The following is a 22,487-nucleotide window of genomic DNA, read 5'->3' as shown; positions in this document are numbered from 1 at the left end:
ACCCGTCGGCCTCGTGGATTATGAGAGTGGCTTCGGTTTCCCTGGGTCCCACTGTTGCTTGCATCCAACGGCCAAACACCACTCAACGGTTTCGCGCTTATTTACGGTGACGATTATTCTTTCCATAATAATAATAATAATTTGGATTTTAAAGAAACTGTGATTGATGAAAGTAATTAAAAACAAAAAAAAAAAATGGAAATAAATGTGTAGGTGCTCAAAACTAGAAATAGGAGGAAGGGAAAAAGAGACCCTTTTTCATACTTCGGGCCCTCCCTTTTCTTTCTCTCTCTAAAAATAATAAAAGACGCAAAAAAGATCCCCAATTTTCTCTACTTTGAATCCGAAATAAAGCGAAAAAAAAAGGGAAACGGGAATCCATCGACTGATCGTTTTTTTCTATTTGTCATCCAAGCGTCTATAAACCGAATATAGATTGATATCAGTAAGTTATTTGCAATTCTGCGATTTCTCCCCCTTTCCGGCTAGAATTGGTGTAAATTTGTTTAACATCGAGTGCCTTAGGATTGCTGATTGAATGACAGATCGGTCATGGTGAGCTGGTAGTATTTCGGGTGGAATTGATTGAATGTTGTTTCCTTGGAGACAGATTTGACACCTATCCTTTTTTTCTACGATTTCCCCCTTTTTATCTTGAGGGGATTGGGGTGATTTAATCCTTGTAGCTGTTGGTTAGAGTAAGGGTTTTAGTTCGTTATCGATGCCGGATAATTGGCAGGTTCAGAATAATGCTGTGTCCACTTCTTCTAATGCCTCGGCCGATAACCTCGAAGGTAATTTGATCTGTCTTAATTCTTTTTGTTCCACTTTTGATGCCTATCACGACTATGCTGAATTATCTTGTTATGTTTTGATGTTAAAACCGGAGCTCCTTCAATTTGGGTTAATATTTTATTTGGTGTTTGCTATTCTTATATTTCTTACATTGTTCGTTTTGGTTGTACTTCATTTGTTTAAAGTTATTGCTTATTGCTACAATGCGTCCATTTTTGAAGCTCCAACTTTCATAATTTTTTTTTAATGTTGATTTTGGGTTATTTTACGTTTTCTATTTTTTCTGTATTTGTACTTTTGTCGGAATCAGTTGCTCTTCACAATTATGGCTATGGATGCAATGCCTTCATGATCGAAGCACTAAATGTTACAATATATGGTGATCGTACATTCTCATCCTTTGCAGATGCCATGCGGCGCTTGAAAATTCAGCCCCATGATAATCAGGAGGTTGTTGCTGCTCACTCAAACCCTTATCCAGATCGTCCAGGTGAACCTGACTGCATATATTATTTAAGGACAGGGTTATGTGGTTATGGAAGCAATTGCCGTTTTAATCATCCTGCTTATGCTGGACAGGTAAAAAGACATCTTTTATATATATATATAAGCAAAGAATATATCCACGGGACTTGAATATATTTTCAGTTTACACTTGTTCAGTTTGGATGTGTCTTGAGAATCTTCAGTTTTGGGATACCTCCTATATCTGTCACTCAGTGTGAGGCTGTTTGACAATATCTGCATTTAGGGCTTCATTTATTGCTTGGATGCATAGAAGTTTTGGGCTGAGGTGTTCAATTGGTAATATTTATTTTTGGAAACTGCAACATGTTTTCTCACAAGTCATAACCATTCTGTTTTTACAGGCTGTTCAATACAGAGGAGAACTTCCCGAAAGAGTTGGACAACCTGATTGCCAGGTACATGATCTTCACGAGTTGAGATTGTTTACTTCTTATGAATTGTCATGCACTCAATGTTGATATGCATTTGCTGTGAGATTTGAGAATGAAGATTTTTAATTTTATATTATGTAGAATAATACTTTGAACATATTTTAGTGTGTGTCATATTATCTGAAATGTGAAGAGAATGAGAATGATTTGGTTTTACGGACTTTTGTTCTCCTTATATATATGCTAAACTTCCAGTTCCTTTGATACCCATATTAACTTAGATTGAGAAACTGGAAACAAGGGGGAAAAGGTTAACTAGGCTTATCTGTACATACATAACAAGTGAGCATGACTAAGTGTTATGCTCTTATACAGTTTCTTAATAAAAGAAAAGAAATTCTATTCTTTTGGTCTAGATTTGATGTCATAAAGCATTGAATTTATAATGATGTTTTGGCTAATACCAAATATTCAATGGTTTAAGTAAATTATTTAGCTGCTTATAAAAAATGACTTAATTTGGGATGAGGCCTGGATGATGATGACAAAAAGAAAAGGAAATTATTATGACATTATCAGCATAAAGTTAATTTCTTTTACCTTATGGTAGAAATGTGAAACATTTTTACTTCGTCCTACTTAAACCCACAAAATCTATGGGGGAAGTCACTTAATGTGCTGTAACTTTTCATAGTTAGGTAAATGGAAGCTGGAAACCAGTTATTGAAGGCATGTGGCTTCTATTTTCTCTTCTAAAGTTTTAAAAGTTCCTTATTTTACCTGCTTGATTTCCTCTTTTACAAGTGGATCCATATCTCCCTAGGGATGGAAGTTTGAATTGGTTATAATCTGAATGAAAAATAACACTTCTCTTCATTCTCTTTTATGGCATGTAGGTGGCCATTTTATTCTTTATTAGCACTGTATTTGGGTTTTCAAAACAAATTGCCAGAAATGTTTGAGTACAAGAGAAGAAAAGAGAACCAAAGATGAAATGGTGTATCTAGTGAGCATTATTATTTGTCTGGATGATGTTGTATCATGCTCACTAATTCTTGTCACAATGCCCTAGCCAAGATTACATTATTTTTCATCATTAGCTAAAAGGATTGTACTAGTATCATGAGAAGACAGAATACAAATCCTTAGGACTAGATTTGTTATTGAAGTGCTCCTCACCCCATATCTATCTAGGTTATGCATAATTTAGTAAGTAGATCCTGAAATCTAGTGGAGTGGGTGGTTCATTCTGGAAGCCAATGATCTTCCCCTTTAAGGGAATGATTAGTCTCCATGTGCTTGAAGATATGCTTCTCATCTTTATCATAAAAAAAAAGGATATGCTTCTCATTCACACAATGATTAAATGGGCATTCCCCTCCATAATGACTCTATTATCTGATCAATACCAGTGACAAAGACAATAACAAGGCCTTCTAGGTGGGAAAAGGAGTTTCATCCTTATTGCGTTACCAATCCTCGTGGGGTCCGAGCAAGCTAATAGGATCACAACTTTACTGTCCCTAATTTTTCTCCAAACTCTGAAGGATTCGGATTTCCCAGAGAGCACCATCCAAAGTTAAGCTGAATAAGTACTCTTTAAGGGCAGAACTTGTAGCTGTATTTCTAGTTCTGAGATTATGCTCTCCTATGAAGTCTGAACCCAACAAGGTTGAAGTAGAAGCGGACTCAAAAGTGATGATAGGAGGGTGAATGGTGCCCCGGACATACAGACACTCATTTAGGGAGGTTAAATTTCTAGCTAGTAATCTGAATACGCTGTTCAGATGGGTTAGAAGGGCCACCAGTACTGTAGAATTTCAGCTTGCTAGATGAAGGGTGAATCTATTTTTAGGGGAATGCACTTCCATTGTGGGAGCAAAGGACTGTACTATGACATGGGCTGGGCATGGCAGTAGGTTTAATGAATGGTTCTGTTGTAAACCTCTATGCAATCTGCTTTCATTTAATTAATAGAGGTGCTCAGATCTGTTGTTAATGATTAAAAAAAAAACTGAAGATGCTCATGGACCAAACAGCCATATTGGGTGTGATGCCAGGGTGGGGGAAGGCTATGGTGTCCCCTACCCAAATGCCCCTTGGCAGCTCCAGTTCATGTATATGAATTTACTGAAGGTTGTTTCTGCTATGAGATTGGATACTGGCAACCTTGCTCCAATTCATGTATCTGAATTTATTGAAAGCTGCTTGTATCATCAGATTGGATACTAGCAACCTTGCTCATCAACTTTGGAGCAAGGTTTTAAAAGGTTAAAGGTGTGCATGCATGTTAGAATATAATTAATTTACTTCTGGGGGGCACCTTGTCACCTAGGCGATGGGATTCTTTTGAATAAAAACCATGAAACCTAGTGTAATTTTTTTTGATTGGTATGAAACCTAGGATAATTCCCTAGGTTCCATTAGCAAACAACAACATCTTTCACTATTAATTGTTTATAGTCTTCATAAAAACGTATAAACTTCATTTAAAATATAGAAAATCAACATATTCATGAAAAAAGGAATAAAGGAAAGAAATATCAGAAAATAGAGGGCCCGAGCCTCTATTTTTGTCCTAGGAAAAGAAGAAAAGAAAAGAAAGGATGAAAGAATAAGTACTCATAAAAAAAAAGGATGAAAGAAGTACTCGTAAAAAAAAGGATGAAAGAAGAAGAAAATCAGTGTGTTGTTGGTTAATCAAAATTTTGAGCTCTTCCTGCTTATTAGTTCAGGATTTGAAGTCTTTGAGGGTTCAAGACAGTATACATCATGATTGAACTCTAAGAAATAAGAAAAATAATAAAAAGAAACTAGTATTTTAACTCAAACTGAATAATTTATTTTAATAATGTTTGTTTTGTTTTTTTCTGATAAATAATAATGTTTGTTTTATTATTATAATCTCAGAAAGTTAAGAATATAAAAGTATCCAAAAGCCTTGTGTAAAAAATATCTTGGCAATTAGGTGATGCGGTCCTCCATGAGCGTCTTATCACCTAGGCATCACTCTACATGTTTAGCTATCTTTGTATTACTTGATCGACATAGTTAGGTAGCATAACCTAGAGGTAGTCTCTATTTTATATGATATTGGATTCTTCTATCATTTGGTGTAGCAATAGCAGACATGCCTTTGCTGGGTTATTTGGTTCTTCATTTGATTGATAGTAGCATGTCTATGTTTTATTGGATGTTCGTAAGAAATTGTTGTGACTATGTGAACTTATCAAAACAAAATCAACCAGGCATGCATTCATTGGGTGATTTGGTTTATCCTTTGATTTATAGCATGTCTGTTTTTTTGGAGGCCATAATAAAGTGTTATGATTTTGTGAACTCATCACTTAACATATTAGGTTACCTTCATATTTCTTGATATTCCTACTAAGGTGATGGACCCTAGAAATAGTCTATTTTTTTCATATGATGGCAGTTAGTTTGTGTATCACTTGGGGTAGCAACAACAGGAATGCACTCGTTGGGTGATTTAGTATTTCATTTGATTGATAGAATGTTTGTGTTTTATTGGAAGGTCACAAGAAAGTATTGTGACCATGTGAACTAATCAAAACCAAATCACCTAGCCATGCACTCACAAGGTGATTTTGTATTAAATTTGATTATTAGAGTGTTCATAACTTATGGATGGTCACAACAAAGTGTTATGACCATGCCAACTCATTGAAATCAAATCACCCAGGCATGCATTCATTGGGTGATTTGGTTTTTAATATTATAATTTCAAAAAGCTAAGAATATAAAGGTATTCAAGAGCACCGTATAAAAATATCTTATTGATTAAGCGTGGTGACCCTTTTGAGCACCTTATTGTCTAGGCATTGCCTTAACAACTATGCTCTTTTGCTGATAAAAAAAATATAATTATACATTATTTAATTAATATAATACATGTATGCTTTGTGCTGACATGACATTGGTCTGTCCCGTTCGACCTGAAAGGTTGAACCATTGACCCGTGACCTGCAGCCAAAAACGGTTCAGCCTTTGTGTCATTTTTAAAACACTGGTCATAGTTAGGTAGTATATCATTGAGGTAATTACTATTTTTTCATATGATAATTGGTTGTTCTTGTGTCATTTGGTGTAACAATAGCAAACATGCCTTCACTGGGATATCTGGTTTTTCATTTGATTGATAGCAGTTATAGTTGTTAAGGCACCTAGGCGATTCTAGGTGGTAGTGGGATGCCTAGTCGTGTAGTCACCTAGGCCCACCCAGGCGATGCCTGGGTGATAAAAGTTCCATAAAATAAAAATGAAGTTTTTCTTAGTTTTCTAGTTTTATATGAATGAAAAAAATAGAATTCAGTATGCATATTAATCAGAAAAATAACAATTTTCTCTATTAGTAACATTAAATTTCCTCTCAAAACAAGGAAATCAAACATATTTAGCACAATATTTTTCAATACTTTCAAAAATGATATTAACATATCAAATATTTTATAAAGCAATTTCATATTATATTAGCAACTAAAGAAGGTTATAGTTTTATTTGATAAAATTTAAGATAGAGGATAAGTAAAAGAGAAAAGAACAAAGGTGGAGCTGTTGTTTATTTAATATAAGAGAGAGAGTAGGGAAAAAATAAAAAAGAAAGAAACTTCTATATATTTCTATATTTTTTTTTGCCTTTTCTCTTCAATACCTTTGGATCTTTTAAATTTCAATGGTAAAACTTCAAAACAAAGTAGAAATGCTACATATAGTTGTTAAGTCCTTAATTTTGCTGGATGGGGAGCATGTTATTAAGCTACTCCCAATCACAACTTAAAGAAAAAAAAAAAAAGAAAAAAGGGGATTTCCTTCTAACCTAACTTTTTAAGCCCAGTCAATCCTATGGACGGGCTGAAATAATTTAGGAAAGAAAGGGGCCAGCAGTCTAGTTTAGTGAACAACAGGCCCTAAAAAAAATTTTATTTGCGTTAATTAATAATTTTTTGAGGTGTCCTACTTATTTATAAAGGGGATGCCACTTGTCTTATTCTAATAAGAGGGCTATTTTCCCTCCTTTAGCCACTTGAAATGGAGGGACACATGTCACCCTAGGGGAGAGAGTTATTTTCTCTCCTCTAACCACTTTAAGTGGGGTAACACTTGCCACCTTAGGAAGGAAGAGTTTTCTTTTCCCTCCTTAACACATTTTAAATGGGGTGACACTTTGCACCCCACGAAGAGAGGAGTGGGGAGTTACTTAACCACCTCTCTCCTCTATATAAACCCCTCTCCTACAAAATGGGGCTAATGCCATTTTGTTGGCTAATGCTATTCAGTTGATAGAATTTACAACAACAAGAGACAAACAAAGGAGAAAGAAAAGAAGATTGTTGTGTGGAGAAAAGGAAGAAGAGGAGAAAGAAGAAGGTGGGGATTTTAGTATTCCTCTTCCACCTCTTCATTATGATACTCCCACAATTTCCTCTATGAGGCTTATGTCTTTTCTTATACTCCTTTCACACATTTTTTTTTTCAGAAAGGTAAGGTAAATTTATTAAAATTAACTCAAAAAAAGTACAAAACAGAACCTGCCCACAAACAGGCAGGTCTGAAAGACTCCCACTACAGACACCAGATTGATTGAGTTCTCAATAGATGAGTTACATTTGAGTTTCTGAATTCAGGAGTGACTGAGATCCAAGAAATCAGTTTACCAACAGCCAGCTGAACTATATCCTCTGCCCCTCTCACCTTTTGATTAAAAATTCTGTTGTTTCTCTCAGACCAAATGGCTCAAATCACAGCTGCCGGAATAGTGGTCCATACCACTTTCCCTTTTTTCTTCAAATTTCTGATTTTCCAATGGCAAAATAACTCCTTAGTTGATTTAGGCATGGCCCAACAAATCCCCACCGTCTTCAAGAAATGATGCCACACCTAAGCAGCAAACGAGCAATGGATGCATAAATCATCTGAGTTTCCAGATGGTCATCACAAAGGACACAAGACTTATCCTGAATCTGCAGCCCTCTTCTTTCGAGATTGGTGCGGGACAGACATTTGTCCAAAGCCATAGTCCAGATAAGAAAATTAACTTTAGGACAGATAGGATTCCAAATCTGTTTTGCAGGAAAACTTTCCACTGTCACTCTGCTACCAAGCCAATTAGCCATTGTTTTGACTGAAAAAACATCATCCTTGGACCAATTCCAAATCCACTGGTCATCTTGATTATGGTCAAATATTTGAGCCTGTAGAGTTTCCAACAGATTTGAAGCTTCTTGTATTTCCCAGTCAAAAAGGCCTCTTCTGAACTGAGGAGTCCAAACCACTTCATTACCCAAAACTGAGTAAGAATCAGCAACCGAGACATCCTGGTTGGAGGCACACTGGAAAATAAGAGGGAATTCTTCTGCCAAGGAGTGATTGCTACACCAATGATCTTTCCAAAATTTAATTCTGTCCCCTTTACCGACTTTGAGGCTGATTCCCCCATCAAGCAGGGGGGCAACTTTCATGATATTCTTCCACAGAGAATAACTCCAGTTAGGAGGGGGGGGGGTTTAGTTTTCTAGTTACCCCACTCAACCCCAAATTTAGATGCAATTAAATTCCTCCACCAAGCACTTCTCTCGGTTGCAAATCTCCAAATCCACTTACACAGCAGAGCTGAATTTGTCACCTTGATTCTTCTCAGACCAAGACCCCCATTCTCCTTAGGAAGACAGATTTGGTTCCAATTTACAAGATGGATCTTCCTTTCTTCCTCCCAACTCCTCCACAGAAAAGTTTTTTTAGAGAGTCTCAATTTTCCTAGCCACTTTATTCGGGATAGGGAAAAGGGACAAAAAATGTGGGGAGATTGGGGTATTTAGCCTTCCAAGATGACAACTTCTTTTCCAATCTTTCAATAATTGGATCCCATATGGCAACAGATGAGCTTTTAGCTCCCAATGGAAGGCCCAAATATTTTACGGGAAGCTGTTCCACCTGGCTAGCCAAAACAGTAGCACAATCTCCAAGGCTAGGGACATCACCCACTGGAATGACTTGACTTTTGTTAAGGTTGACTTTCAGTCCTGTGACTACTTCAAACCAGCTGAGGATCCCAAGCAGATTATTCAACTGATCGAGAGAAGCATCTAAAAAACATAATGTGTCATCCACGAACTAAAGGATGTTCACTTTTTCACCCCTGGGGAAATTGCAAACCCTTCCCACAGACCAGAGGTTGCAGCCTTCTAACTAAATAGAGTAAGGATATCTGCAATACAAATAAAGAGAAGGGGAGAAAGGGGATCTCCCTGCCTTAACCCTCTAGAGCTCTCAAAAAAGCCTGCAGATTGACCATTGATCAGAATAGAAAATCTAGGGGAAGAGAGACAAATTTTGATCCAATTCCTCCACTTTTGCCCAAAGTTCCATCTTTTCTAGGACTTTGTCTAAACTATTCCAGTTAACATGGTCATAGGCTTTTTCAATATCTAGTTTGTAAACCAAACCTGGACATCCCTCTCTCATCCTTGAATCCAACAGCTCATTTGCAATAAGAACTGAGTCAATCATTTGCCTACCCGGCACAAAAGCACTTTGATTTTTAGAGATCACACTGTCCAAAACTCCTTTCATTCTTTCAGCTAGGACTTTAGCCACAACCTTATAAAAGCTATTCAGAAGGCTAATTGGTCTGAAATCTTTGACATGAACTGCCCCTTCAATCTTAGGAATGAGAGTAATAAAGACATTGTTCAGGCTCTTTTGAAGGGATGCATTAGAATGGAATGAATGGCAGGCATTTAAGATATCTTGCTTCATAAAATCCCAGCACTTAACAATTATCAAAAGAAAAAAAAATCCCAGCACTTAACGTAAAATAAACTGGAGAAGCCATCCGAGCCAAGCGATTTATCATTGTCCAAGCTGCTGATTGCCATCTTATGCTCTTCAGAAAAAGGTTTTTCAAGATAAATCCGTTGATCTTCACTAAGCCTTTTAAATGGGAGATCAATGGGAAAAGGTCTATATTTCCAGTTCTCCTTATAGAGGTTTTTGTAGAAAGAGGTAGCAATTACCTTGATTTCAGCATCTGTATCACCCCTCTTATCATCCCAAATAAGCTTGTTGATAGTGGAAAGTCTGTTCTTTACATTTGCCAGTTTGTGAAAGTAGTGAGTGTTCCTATCTCCCGTCTCCTGCTTTCAGCCATTCAGATTTTGCTCATTGCCTCCATTTTAATTCTTCTTTGACTGCCAACTTGTCAAACATTGCCTTAGTTTGAATTCTCTTCAGCTTGAGCCCTTCAGAAATTGGACCAGCTTCCTCTGCTCTATCAATTTCAGCAATAAGACCTAGACAGGCCTTCTTCTCTGTTTCAGCATTCAAACTATTTTCCACTTTCCAAATTTTCAGCCTCTCTTTAACAGCCCTCAGCTTATGAGCTAAAATAAAGGAACTTGACCCTTTGGCCTGCACTTCATGCCAAAAGGATTCCAAAAGGGACAGAAAACTTGTCTCTTCAAAGCATGCATTTTCAAACTTGAAAGGACTTTTAAACCTGTTCCTGCTTCCACAAATGAGCTGAATTGGAGTGTGATATGAGATGGGTCTTGGCAGAGTTATTTGCTTGAAATCTGAAAAGAGATTATCCCAGTTTTCAAAAACCAGAAATCTATCCAGTCTGACAAGAGTTGGGTTGTCTCGATAGTTGGTCCAAGTGAAACTTCCCCCCACGAGAGGAAGATCCATCAGCTCTAAGTGGTTAATAAATTCAGCAAAAAGACCCATTCCCCTTGATCTCCTATTCCTGATGTTTTTCTCTTCAATTGATAAAATAATGTTGAAATCCCCACCAATAACCCATGGCAGAGAAGAAGAACCTCTCACTGCTTCAAGCTCTTCCAAAAAGATTCCTTTGAGATTTGTTTCAGTAGGGCCATACACATTAGTAACTTGGAAAGTATTCCCATTAGCCAGCTCCATAACCATAGAGATGGAAAAGGAATCCACCCTGCATGAAATAAGTCTACACACAGTAGGGTCCCAAAGAGTGATTAAACCCCCAGCACTACTCCTTGCCACCTTCGCTCTCCATTTCACCTGACCCTCCCCCCAGATACTCCTCACAATTCCAGCATCCAAACATTCCAGCTTTGTCTCCTGAAGCAAAACAATTTGAGATTTTGCTTGTTTGATCAACTCACAACAACTAACCTCCTCCTATCCGAACCCAACCCTCTGACATTCCAAGATAAAATCTTCAAATCCATAAAAAACTCTACAAAAAGAACCCAACCCTTTTTTCTTCCTACTTCTTATTGATTCTTACCCCCCTTTCGTAACTTCCTGCCCTGTCATTTAAGCCCCAGATCAGCCTCATCATTTCTGTTTTTTCTTGAAGTATTACCCCCCTTCTTCGCTGACAACTTTCCCCTTTCCATAAGAATTCTATGCTCGATCCCTTCCAAAAATTTTGTAGTTTCTTCCTCCAGCCCATCAATAGATACACCCAAAAACTTCCCCAACTCCAATAATTTTGATGAGGCCTAGGAAGAGGAAGAACCCGCCATACCAACCTTACCTCTAATAGTCGCTAGCTCTGTTTCTTTGCCATCCAAGCCTGTTGTTGGGAATTGTTCCATTCCTTGCAGGTTGTCTTTATGGGTTGTGGTTGGAGTAGATGTCTCCTTCTCCCTTTCTTGAACAGCAACATTTCTCCCCTGCTGAGAAGAGGAGTCAATCATCATAATCGGCTGCACTTCCAAAGGCTCCGATCTCACTTGTATGGCCGGTGGTTGACTAGGAGTTAGACTTACTGTCCCTAAAGATTGCTGCTGTCGTTGACTAGGAGAAATATCTAGCACTGCATTGTCTTCAGAATAATTCACCATATTACCTATTTGCTTGTTATGCCTAAAAAGTTTATTTATTTATATTTGCTGGTTTTCTCTGAAACAAAGAGGGAGTATATTTTGAAAATTCTGTAGGAAGATGCTACTTAGTTTAGTCTATTCATTTGTACTTCTAAACCAGAATCAAGAGGTTTTCTCTACCCCTAGCAGAGATGTAATTAAGTGAACATCTACATGATTTCCTGAATGGGACTTACCCAAACATAAAAAAACCTAGTTATTAGTTTAATTGGGTGAATTATGTTATGTGAGAAGTTATACTAAAAAAGAATTCTACTAACAATAGTATATAATAGAATGTAGTAACATACATTTTAGTGAGATGTAATGATGCCAATGGTATTTTTTAATAAGGCACTCACCTTGTCATTTTAGTTGTTTAGGCAGGCGCCTTATCACCTAGATAGGCCACCTAATTGCTATAAACAAGGTTTTTAGGCGAGGTGCCCAGCCAAGGGCACCTAGTTGCCTAGTTAACACCTAGGCAAAGCCTTGACAACTATAATAACAGCATGTCTATGCCTTGACAACTCATTGGGTGATTTGGTATTTCATGTGATAAAATGTTTGTGTTTTCTTAGGTCACAAGAAGATGTTGTGACCTTGTGAACTAATCAAAAGAAAATCACCCAGCCATGCACTCACAAGGTGATTTTGTTTTAAATTTGATTATTAGCATGTTTGTGACCTGTTGGAGGGTCACAAGAAAGTTTTATGGTCATGTGAACTCATCGAAATTAAATCACCCAGGCATGCACTTGCTAGGTGAAAGAAGAAAAAGATGATGAAAATAACCAATATGTGTTGATTGGATAAAATTTTGAGTTCTTCCATGCTTATTAGTTCAAGTTTTCAAGTCTTTGAGGACTCAAGGCCATATACATGTTGATTGAACCCTAAAAAATGAGAAAAAGAGGAAAAAAACTAGTACTTTAAGTTAAACTGAATAATTTAGTTTAATAATGTCTATTTTATTATTATAATATCAAAAAGTTAAGAATATAAAAGTATCCAAGAGCACCTTGTAAAAAATATCTTAGTGATTAAGCAAAGCAGCCCTCCGTGAGTGCCTTATAGCTTTGGCGTTTGCTAGGCGTCGCCTTGACGTATGGTATGGCTCATCAATTTGAGGTTTGAGGCGGTGAGGTGTATGCCCCATCAAATTTGAGGCATAAGCCTCTTCTTAAGGAAGAAGGTGATTGAAGTTTAATGCCTGCAATGAAGGTTGAAAGTATTGAAGTTTTGAGTTTCTTTATTTATTTTTTTTAAATGCATGGACAAGCTTCCTTTTCTTTAGTTCTTTTAATTTGGTTTAAGAATTAAAGAGATTGAAAAAATAAAAATAAACATCTTAGGCGTGGATAACTACTACAAGCTGGGTTGTTGAACTGTTGTATTTTGTGAAGATCATCTACAACAAGCAACTCAAGGTCCAGCTGTCTATGTTCATGTGGTGAACTTGTTATCTTTGGCTAGATGCAGGACTGTGATTTTTATTGTGAACAAAAAGGCTTGTAGTTTTAAGAATAGCAGAAATATGAAAAAACCAATGATTGACAGACAAATCTAATCTAGGGGCGCAAGTAATGATGTGCTGTCCTTATGAACCAATACCTCAAATTTTTTTTTTTACTTGTAAAAAAACCTCTTATCTCATAATGTGCTGTCCTTTTTGAACTGTAAGGTAAAGTAATTCATTAAAAACTATAAAGCAAAGATGCAATAGAACCCAGGTACAATGAGAATCTGTACAGAGGAAAACCAGTATGCCCAATACAACCATTCCCAAACCAAAAAGAAAAAAACCTATAAGCTCCTTACAAAGAGGAAATATTGGTAAAAAAAGAACACGTGTTTTGAATAATGGGTGATTTACCAATCATGAATGCACCATACCCAAAGTCCTTTTAAATGCCTCTTCGTTTGTAGTCTGTCTCCCTTCAAAAATTCTACTATTTCTTTCACACCACACTGCTCAGAAAACTGCTGTGGGGAGGATGCTCCAAGCTAATTTTCCAGCCCTACTTAAGCCTTTTAAGAACCAAGCCCCTATGAATCCCTTCACATCAGCTGGGAAACACATTTTAACACCATACAATTCCAACAGTCTTACCCAAGCCCAGTAAGTAAAGTCACAGTGTAACAACAAATGTTTAGAAGGCTTCACACTTCCATTACATAATGTGCAAGCCATATCCGCCACCCTCTATACCTCTTCTGACTAAATTGTCCCTAGTTAAGATCTTGTCCAGCACTGCAGACCAAACAAAAAAAGCCAGTTTAGATGGTACAGTCCTGATCCAAATCCTGATTCAAATACCTCAATATTTGAAGAGCAAGACGGAAACAGAGTTTTCAAAATTTCTTTGGTTTGATGTCATGTACTGATATGACTGACCCTAAATAGGTGAGGTTGAGGCTGATTTGAGTTGATTGGAGTATACTATCTTTTGATAGGTTCTTGATAAAGGGGCTTTGGGGGTTGTTGCTGAGTCAATTAGCTAATTAGGTTTTTCTTAGTTGTATGGAAGTTCCTTTCTTGTTTTTTTTTGGTAAGATTTGTGGTTTAAGACATTTCATATTTCATTTTTTTAGTATTTTTTTTCAGTTTCATGTTTTTAGTATTTTAGTGTAATGCATACTTTTAGATATAACTAGCGGGGACCCGTGCAATGCATGAGATTTATTAAGCGAAAGCTAAATATTAGAAAGGGTCATTTACTAAAATACCCCTTATGTACAAAAAAGTGTTGAGGGTATTTTTGGAATAAAAAATCATGGGCATAATGGCAAGACAAACATTCCTTAATGAAAGGTTGATTAAGTAAATGAGTTGTAAAATATATGGGATGTTTTAGTAAAATGAAAAAAGGTAGGTTTAAGTAAATATGTAAAACTATAAGGTGTGTTCTAGTAAATGACCCTAATAGAAACACATAAGAGTATACAATTGTTTTATATTTTCAACTTTTTAAATAGTTAATAATTATTCATATTTTATATACTATTTTTAACATTTTTTTTATAATATAAAAATAACAATAATTAATTTTAGTTAGGTTTATTCATGAAATTGATGAAACCAACCAACCCGATCAACTCGACCCAAGTTGGTCGGTTTTCTAGTAGTTTAGGTCAGCTTTGGTTAAAAAATTTCCCAATTCGACCAAGTTGGATTAGTTTCACTTTGGCCATTTATAAACCAACCAAAAATGAACGACCTAACCGTGGATATATATTAATATTTTATATTTTAAATATAATTTTTAACATCGAAAAGTGGGAAATTTCCCATATTTCTTAGTCTAAAATGTTTTATATCATAAATCTAATTTTTAAATTTATTTTTAATAACTGCGCTGTAATTTTTTAAAATTAAATTAAATTTTTAAGTTCAAATCTTTTGAACCAATTGACCAAACCAAAAAATCAACTCGAACTAATACAACTTGTGTGGGTCGATTTTCACAAAAGGTTAGTCGATTTCAGCTAACCTACTCCCCAACCTGACCAGGTCAATTTGGTCGGCCAAATAGCCTACGACCGAATCGGAACAACTCATGAACACTCATGATTTCAGTTAAATAAATAGTCTCATCTCTGATAAATAACAATAGTTTAATCTCCAATAGTTATTGAAAATTTATAGCGAAAATACACAATTATTGAAAATATATTGATAATGAAAAATACACTAATTACAAAAATAAAATAAGTACTAAAAATATATTAAATTAGTCAATAAATAGTATAATCTCTAATAAATATTAATCAATAAGTTATAAAAAATATACAATAAATACAATAAGTACAATAAATTAAAATTAAAATTTCAATAATAGTAGTTTAATCTCTGATAATTATTGAAAGTTTTCTGTTAAATAACAAAACAAAATAAATTTATACATAATCATTGAAAATACATTTATCACAAAAAACAATGAATAATTACTGAAATACAATAAATATTAATTTTAGTATATATAATTATATAATAAATACAGATTAAGAGTTTAAAATTATTATTAACAAATATTAGTTTTTTTGAAAGTTATTTTCTCAAGTTATTACTTGATATAGGTGAAATTAGTTATTTACAATATTATGTAAAAATATTAAATTATTATTAATTTCAATATTATGTTATAATTAATTTTCTACTTTTCAGAATTTTTATAAATCTATTACATATTTTCTTTATTTTAACTATTTAAAATCTAGTTATGTTAAATATTTTGTTATTTAAAATATTTAGTTATTTAAATACTTAAATAGTATGTAAAATATTTAAATTTTAAAATATTAATTATTTATCGAATTTAATTATCCATGAAATCATAATTTATACTATTATTACATAATTTCATTATTAATTTTGTAATATATTAAATTATTCTTAATTCCAATATTATGTTATAATTATTTTTCTACTTTGAAGAAATTTTTTAAATTTGTTACATAATTTTGTTATTTTAACTATTTAAAATCTAGTTATGATAAATATTTAGTTATTAATATATTTAAATAATCTATTAAATATTCGAAATTTTTTGTTATTTGAATATTATTTATTTAAAGCTATTACATATTATTAAATATTTGAAAAACATTTAAATTGGTAATCTGGAAAAACATAATTTAAATTGTTAGTACATAATTTCGTGATATATTTTGCAAAAATATAAAATTATTTTTTGTGCTTTTAATAAATATTTTAAAGTTATTATATAATTTTGTTAGAATATTTAAATAATTCTTAAAATTTTTAATCCAAACTTTCTTTAGATAGATATAGATAAAAAGTAGGGGAGAGGATAAATAGGAATTAGAGATAATTTAAAAGATAAATAGGAATTAGAGAAGAGATTATTTAAGATAAATTTTAGGGAAGAGATTATTTAGGTTATTGAGAAAGTGCATTTCATTAGGTTTTTAAAAAATGACATGGAATAAAAAAAAATTCAAAAAAGGGGAAAATTTCTTGACCGCTATATATATATAGATGACCTATTTGAGAAAACTTTTGTTGTTGGACAAAAATTCTCAGTTATTGATTTTTAACTTTGTGGACCTGCCAGGTGATGATCACTTCCTTTTTATTGATTTTTAACTTTGTCTGCATGTGAAAGTTCTGAGTTACAGTAGTAGAATTATTTGAAATGCAGTCTTTATTCAGAAAGGAAGGACAAGATGGAACTTATCCGGAAAAAAAAGAAAGGACAAGGTGGATGTGGCAGTGTATATTTATTTCACCAGTGGAAGGTGAACTCCAAATAGCATTGAAGAGGGTTGTCATGGTTTATATCTATGACCATGGGCATATATATGTCTTGATTCAAGACTCAGTAGGGGCATGCTGCAGTGAAGTTGGCCTGAGAAATAAACTTCATTCAAAATATCTTGAGGCATACACCTCAAGCCTCGAGGCAGAAGGTGGTCAAGGCATATGCTCATTTACTGCACATGCACAAATGTGTATCCACACAAACATATGGAAGAAGGTTTCTTAATTGGGTCAAATGGACTATTTTCCTACATGACTAACCCTATTTCTGTTACGTGGATGGATGATGTGTCTGATTTAGAACACCCATTGAGTGGAGACCCTCTTGATTGACCATATATTTAATCCTCCACTCCGCATTGTTCTTATATCCCACCTTATATTGGTGGTTAATTAATATTAGTAGTTCAAAGTTTAATTTTTTATTATATATCTTGCCTAAGGGCTTATTTTTACATACATGGCAAGGGCTTTTGGGTGAAAATTGGTTCCATGAATATAGGGTGGGAGAAGAACATGCGAATTCCTTTTAGAAACCAAACTAGTTTTTTGCAGGGGACATTCCTGAGTTGTTTAGGGAACTTCTCTAAATGGAATGTATGCATGTTTATAAGCATACACACACAATATACATGCATGCATGTATACGTACAAATTTTGCTTGGCTAGGATTTAAGTTAACAGCCTCTCTGTATGTGCAGGGGTAAGGTTGCGTACATCTGTTCCTCCCCAGACCCCACATTGGTTGGTTGATTAGGGGGCCTCGTGCACTGGGATGCCCTACAATTTAAGGAAACCAAGCAAACAAAGAGATTAAGTTTTCTATTAGGGTTTCAATTGGTTTTGAGTTTTTAACTCCCATGGACTATTACAAATCTCAAGCTTCAAGTTCCTAATGCAAGTTTGGAATATCCTCTCCTTTCTTCATCAAAACAGAATGGTCTTTTGTTAAGATGTCTACACCCTTTCTTATCCAAAATAGAAAATTCTAAGGGGGACTCAAAATATATAACAAGAACTGATTCTATTAATAATTGGGAATTAAAATACAGATCCAGCTCCATATAATAGACTTGGATCAGTTCAGGTCTGTTGGTCCATACCATTGATAACCCTAATGTTCTCAATGACCCCCTGGCTCCACCCGTTTCATTACATAGTTGATCATATTTATTTTTTATTTTTCTTTTATTGTTCCATTATAATTGATTGTATACTTTCATAATTCTACATTTTTCAACCTGCCTCAAATTTTCTTTGATGTTCTTTGCCATTCACAGACACCTCTTCTTTTTAAAACATACCTTACTAGTTGTTTTCTTCAACAAAAAGGACCTTACCTCTTCAGGAGGCCCAACTACCTCTCTTCTTTTTATTTTAAAATTTTTTAATACTAGGACATGATCTTACTGATTGTGGGCTCTGGTAATCTTAATGCATCATCTTTCTTCTGTAAATATTGGTTAGCAACAGGGTTGTTAGGGTAACTCAGTACTAGAGATCTAATGCTGCTGACACTTGGATATATGCTGAACAGCTGATGCATAGATCTTTGGAAGTTGGAACTATACTAACGTGCTGATGATGTTCCAAGCTCATGTCAGCCAAACAGATTGACATTTGGTGCTTGTTAACAGGGTCTGCTTAGAAGGGAGACATCTACTAAAGTGCACAATGTGTACAAGCCATTTTGTTTTCTCCACTTGAAGTCATTTTCTTTAAAAGCTGCCTTTTGTGATGCCTCCACTCATTTGCTTTCATGATCAGTTAGGCCCACATGTTCCTCTGTTTCCCTTTTTGTTGTTTTCTTATTTTTCTTTTTAATTTTTTTGTGTAATTTAATTTGAACTATTTTTCTTATTTGGCACAACAGTTGGGTTGCTCCATTGTGACCTGGGTGACCAGGGTTGAAATCTTGGAAACAGCCTCTCTGTATGGATGCTTCTAATACAATTTCTATCTTGAGATGATTTTATACAATTGAAATTAGAATGTTTTGAGTTGAGCGATATTGGCCATTGGACGTTTTCATGCCTATGACCATTTTTACTACAATTAGTTTATAATCTGTATAATCTGGGTAATGCTGTACCATTTCTAAGGAAATACTACTAAAATTATGAAAAGTTGGGACTTATATCCAGTTTGGTTGTTCTCATTAATCTGAAAATTCTTCATGGCAAAGAAATCTGTTCATCAATCTCTTACTCTCAGTGTTGGCCTTATATACAAGAAGTTATGCGAAGTTATGGTCTAAGTAAACAGTCTTTGTAATTGGTTCTCTTCCTTTCATGTGTTCTTTGCAGTATTTTCTGAAGACAGGAACTTGTAAATTTGGAGCAACATGTAAATATCATCACCCACCTGACCGGCATGACGCAGGTCAGGTTCTACTGAATGTTTTAGGACTGCCTATGCGTCAGGTGCCTACTTCTCCTTCTCTTTGATTTAGAAGTTTTCATCTACATTCCATGGATGTAATGGTGATTCAAATAATTTATGTTTGTGGAACCGGTTGGATTATTATGCGGCACCATTGTAATTGATTTGCATCTGAACTCCCAACAAGGTGGTTCATTGTCCAGTTTTTACAATAGTTCCTTTTTAACAGGAAGAGAAATCATGTCCATATTACATGCGAACTGGGTCTTGTAAGTTTGGAGTGGCTTGCAAGTTCCATCATCCTCAACCTGTAACACTTGGACCTGCATTGCCTGGAACTGGATCTGCTGCCTATGGATCTACAGGTTCATCAGTAGCTCCCCCATCAGGTGTACCCTATGTAAGTGGACTTCCAGCTTGGTCTTTACCACGAGCACCGTACATTTCTGGTCCCCGCATGGAAGGTCCCCAGGCCTACATGCCTGTTGTTCTTTCACCCTCCCAAGGCATAGTACCTGCACAGCAAGGATGGAACACTTATACGGTCAGTAACATTCCTTAATTGAGTTGAGTATCTATTAAAATTATTGGTTTTTTCTTAGATTCGATATTTGAAAGTTGGTCTGTTTATGTAGAAAATTTTCTGCATTGCACGGAGGATGCATCTATCTAACTATAGTTTCTCAGATGTCAGGTGTTACTTTTCAGCCTGCACACTTTCTTAGCATAATTATTAAACTGTTCAAAATGGGAAGTCACTAACTATATTGCTTTCTCTTAATCATTCGCACTGACACTTGCATTCTCATGAGAGTGGAAGCGTCATTCTGTTCCTTTGTGTTGTTTTAGCTGTTATTTGCACCAAAGGTTTGTATTTGGATTTCTAGTATGGACTCTCTTCATTTTCTGAGTAATTGTCTTGAACGATATCTTCTGTAGCGTAAGGTTAGTTTCTCAATGGTGTCTGATTTGTTATTAATGTACATATGCTGCAGGAACCTTCTAATCTTCTGCTCGGTCATTTTTTTCTTTTATTTCTTTCTGAAGGCACAATTTTCTTGGGCCAAAATCCTTATTTTCTATTTGGATCTTCACCTATAACTGCCATGAGTATGAGCTTATCAAAATCATCACCTGACTATCAACTAAATGCTATTATTACCAGGAAAGAAAAAACAAACAGAAAAGAATTATATCTAAATCCTCAGATGCTGATATTGCAGTACTGTCTGATTATTCTTGATCCTACTCAATTAAAATATTAGAAAATAAATCAAGGTTCCAAGGAAAGGGCCAAACATTAAAACAATCTCAAATCAAAGGAGTAAAAGAAAAGGTTGAGAGAGTAAATTCTGGCTGCCATCATGTTGCTCTCCTAATGTATACATTGGACTATGCATATAGAATCATATTTTGGGCATGGGTTTATACTTGAATTGATAAATTGTTTTGAGTGTAGACCTGGACCCATTCATCTCTCTGGATCAAGGTCTGGGTTGGTTCTTCCATGGTTTTACTATTAGAAACACATTTGCACAAACAGCAAACTATTCATTATTAGGATAGTACTGGCTCAAATATGACTTACGTGACCTGTTTGGCAATGTATAGTTAAGAGAAGGTTGAATAGTATATTGTATGCTTAATCCGTATTTTTATTTGCCAATCAGAGCACGATGAGCCCCATATCTTCTAGCAATGTTCTTGGATCCAATCTTGTCTACAGCTCTAAACCACAGGCACAGGGTGAATCAGGTTCAAGTGGGCAAGTGCGCTTGGTATCAACATCTGTTCCAAATTTCCCTGAGAGACCTGATCAGCCAGAATGCCAGTATTACATGAAGACTGGAAGCTGCAAATTTGGATCCACTTGCAAGTACCATCATCCGAGAGAGAGGATTGCTCCCTTAGCTACAAGTACTATAGGCCCACTTGGACTTCCCTTGAGACCTGTAAGTTGCATATCTTGTTCAATCATATTCTTGATCTTCTTGGTTTCGCTGCACAATCTCATGTTCTTTAATTTTAATATATAGGGCCAGGCTATATGCACATTCTACAATCTATATGGAATCTGCAAGTTTGGACCAACGTGCAAATATGATCACCCATTGGCGGGATATTACAATTATGGCATGGGCCTGCCGACTCTTTCCATAGCAGCAGCAGATCCTACCAGCTTCCCTTACCAGAGAAGTTCACCAATGACCCGGTCTTCAGAAACTTCTCCTTCCAAGTCATCAAGGTTGCCTGACCGGAAGCCTGAGGTTACTAGTACCAAACATCAGAACTCAGATACAAAGCCACTTGAACCACAAGCGACCTCCCCAACCCAGACTTCTCCAACGTCTTCAGAACGTCCACACGATCAATCTGATTAAATCTTTTCCATTGATCTTTCTATTTTTGTGCTTAGTTCCTTTGCAAGGAAAATTTTCGCATGTGTGCCTCGCTTTCCCCCTTTTCACCTGCAAATTCTGTGGAGTGGGCTAGGCTACAAATTCACATGGTGGGTAAAGGCAGGAGGCATGGAAGGCTTTTCTTTTTTGTGGTGAATAAAATGCAGGTGAAAAATGTATGTCTCTTCTTTCTTTAAATTCTTTCTTTTTCCACAGATTATATTTATTTGGCTCCATAAAGAGATTGTAGCTGTTTGATATGGTGGTATGGTGAAGGATGAAAGAGATTGGCATGTTTGCTACTGCCACCTTTTCCTTTCATATATTTTTCCCCACAATACTTGCATGCTTATGCTTTTTCCCCCTGGGTGATTCTTTTGGATGACGATATCCGACTTTGGCCTAGCACTCAAGTAAATAGACTTTTGATCATTCAGGGATTTTTGCGCTCCAACACGACAACAAATAAGAGGGGGAGTAACAAACCAAACCAGTTCAGAACCACACCTAATGGCTCCAACTTTCCTTGATCGGAGAATGAGGCTGAAAATGCCCCTTGATCTCTTGGTCACTAAACATTCAGTAAATATTCTCTCGAGACTTTGACGCGAACTTGGATTAAAAAAAAAAATGGAGCAATGGGTCAAGATCCGTACCAAATAGAACTATGATACCTCGTTGATAACTCAACACCATGGGGGATCGTACTTCTGGATCATACTTAGGAATTCTCTGCAGACACCGCTAAGAGAAAGAATGCCGAATGAACGGCCAGCTGCTTCCAACGGACAAAGAAAGAGGTAGGTAGCTTAGATAGGAGTCTAAGCGTAGGCGTAATAGAAACAGATGGGAGTATGAT

The 22,487-nt window shown here is 35.6% G+C and overlaps 1 protein-coding gene across 1 annotated transcript; it reads left to right on the top strand.

Annotated features, from left to right (window-relative positions):
* The first annotated feature begins 231 nt into the window (after nucleotides 1-231).
* On the top strand, nucleotides 232-21,949 carry LOC148875220 (zinc finger CCCH domain-containing protein 3-like). Its single transcript, XM_088964490.1, has 8 exons — nucleotides 232-445; nucleotides 546-794; nucleotides 1,202-1,374; nucleotides 1,665-1,718; nucleotides 19,154-19,270; nucleotides 19,459-19,773; nucleotides 20,900-21,181; nucleotides 21,266-21,949. The coding sequence occupies exons 2-8, from the start codon at nucleotides 722-724 to the stop codon at nucleotides 21,608-21,610; spliced, it is 1,359 nt and encodes a 452-aa protein (XP_088820616.1). The 5' UTR covers nucleotides 232-445; nucleotides 546-721; the 3' UTR covers nucleotides 21,611-21,949.
* The last annotated feature ends 538 nt before the right edge of the window (nucleotides 21,950-22,487 follow it).

Source organism: Nelumbo lutea, chromosome 1, assembly GCF_056320005.1.
Source record: "Nelumbo lutea isolate HS-2025 chromosome 1, American lotus-T2T, whole genome shotgun sequence".
In the NCBI taxonomy this organism is placed as follows: Eukaryota; Viridiplantae; Streptophyta; class Magnoliopsida; order Proteales; family Nelumbonaceae; genus Nelumbo; species Nelumbo lutea.
Note: the sequence above shows the minus strand (reverse complement) of the source record. Positions and strands in the feature narration are given on the sequence as shown.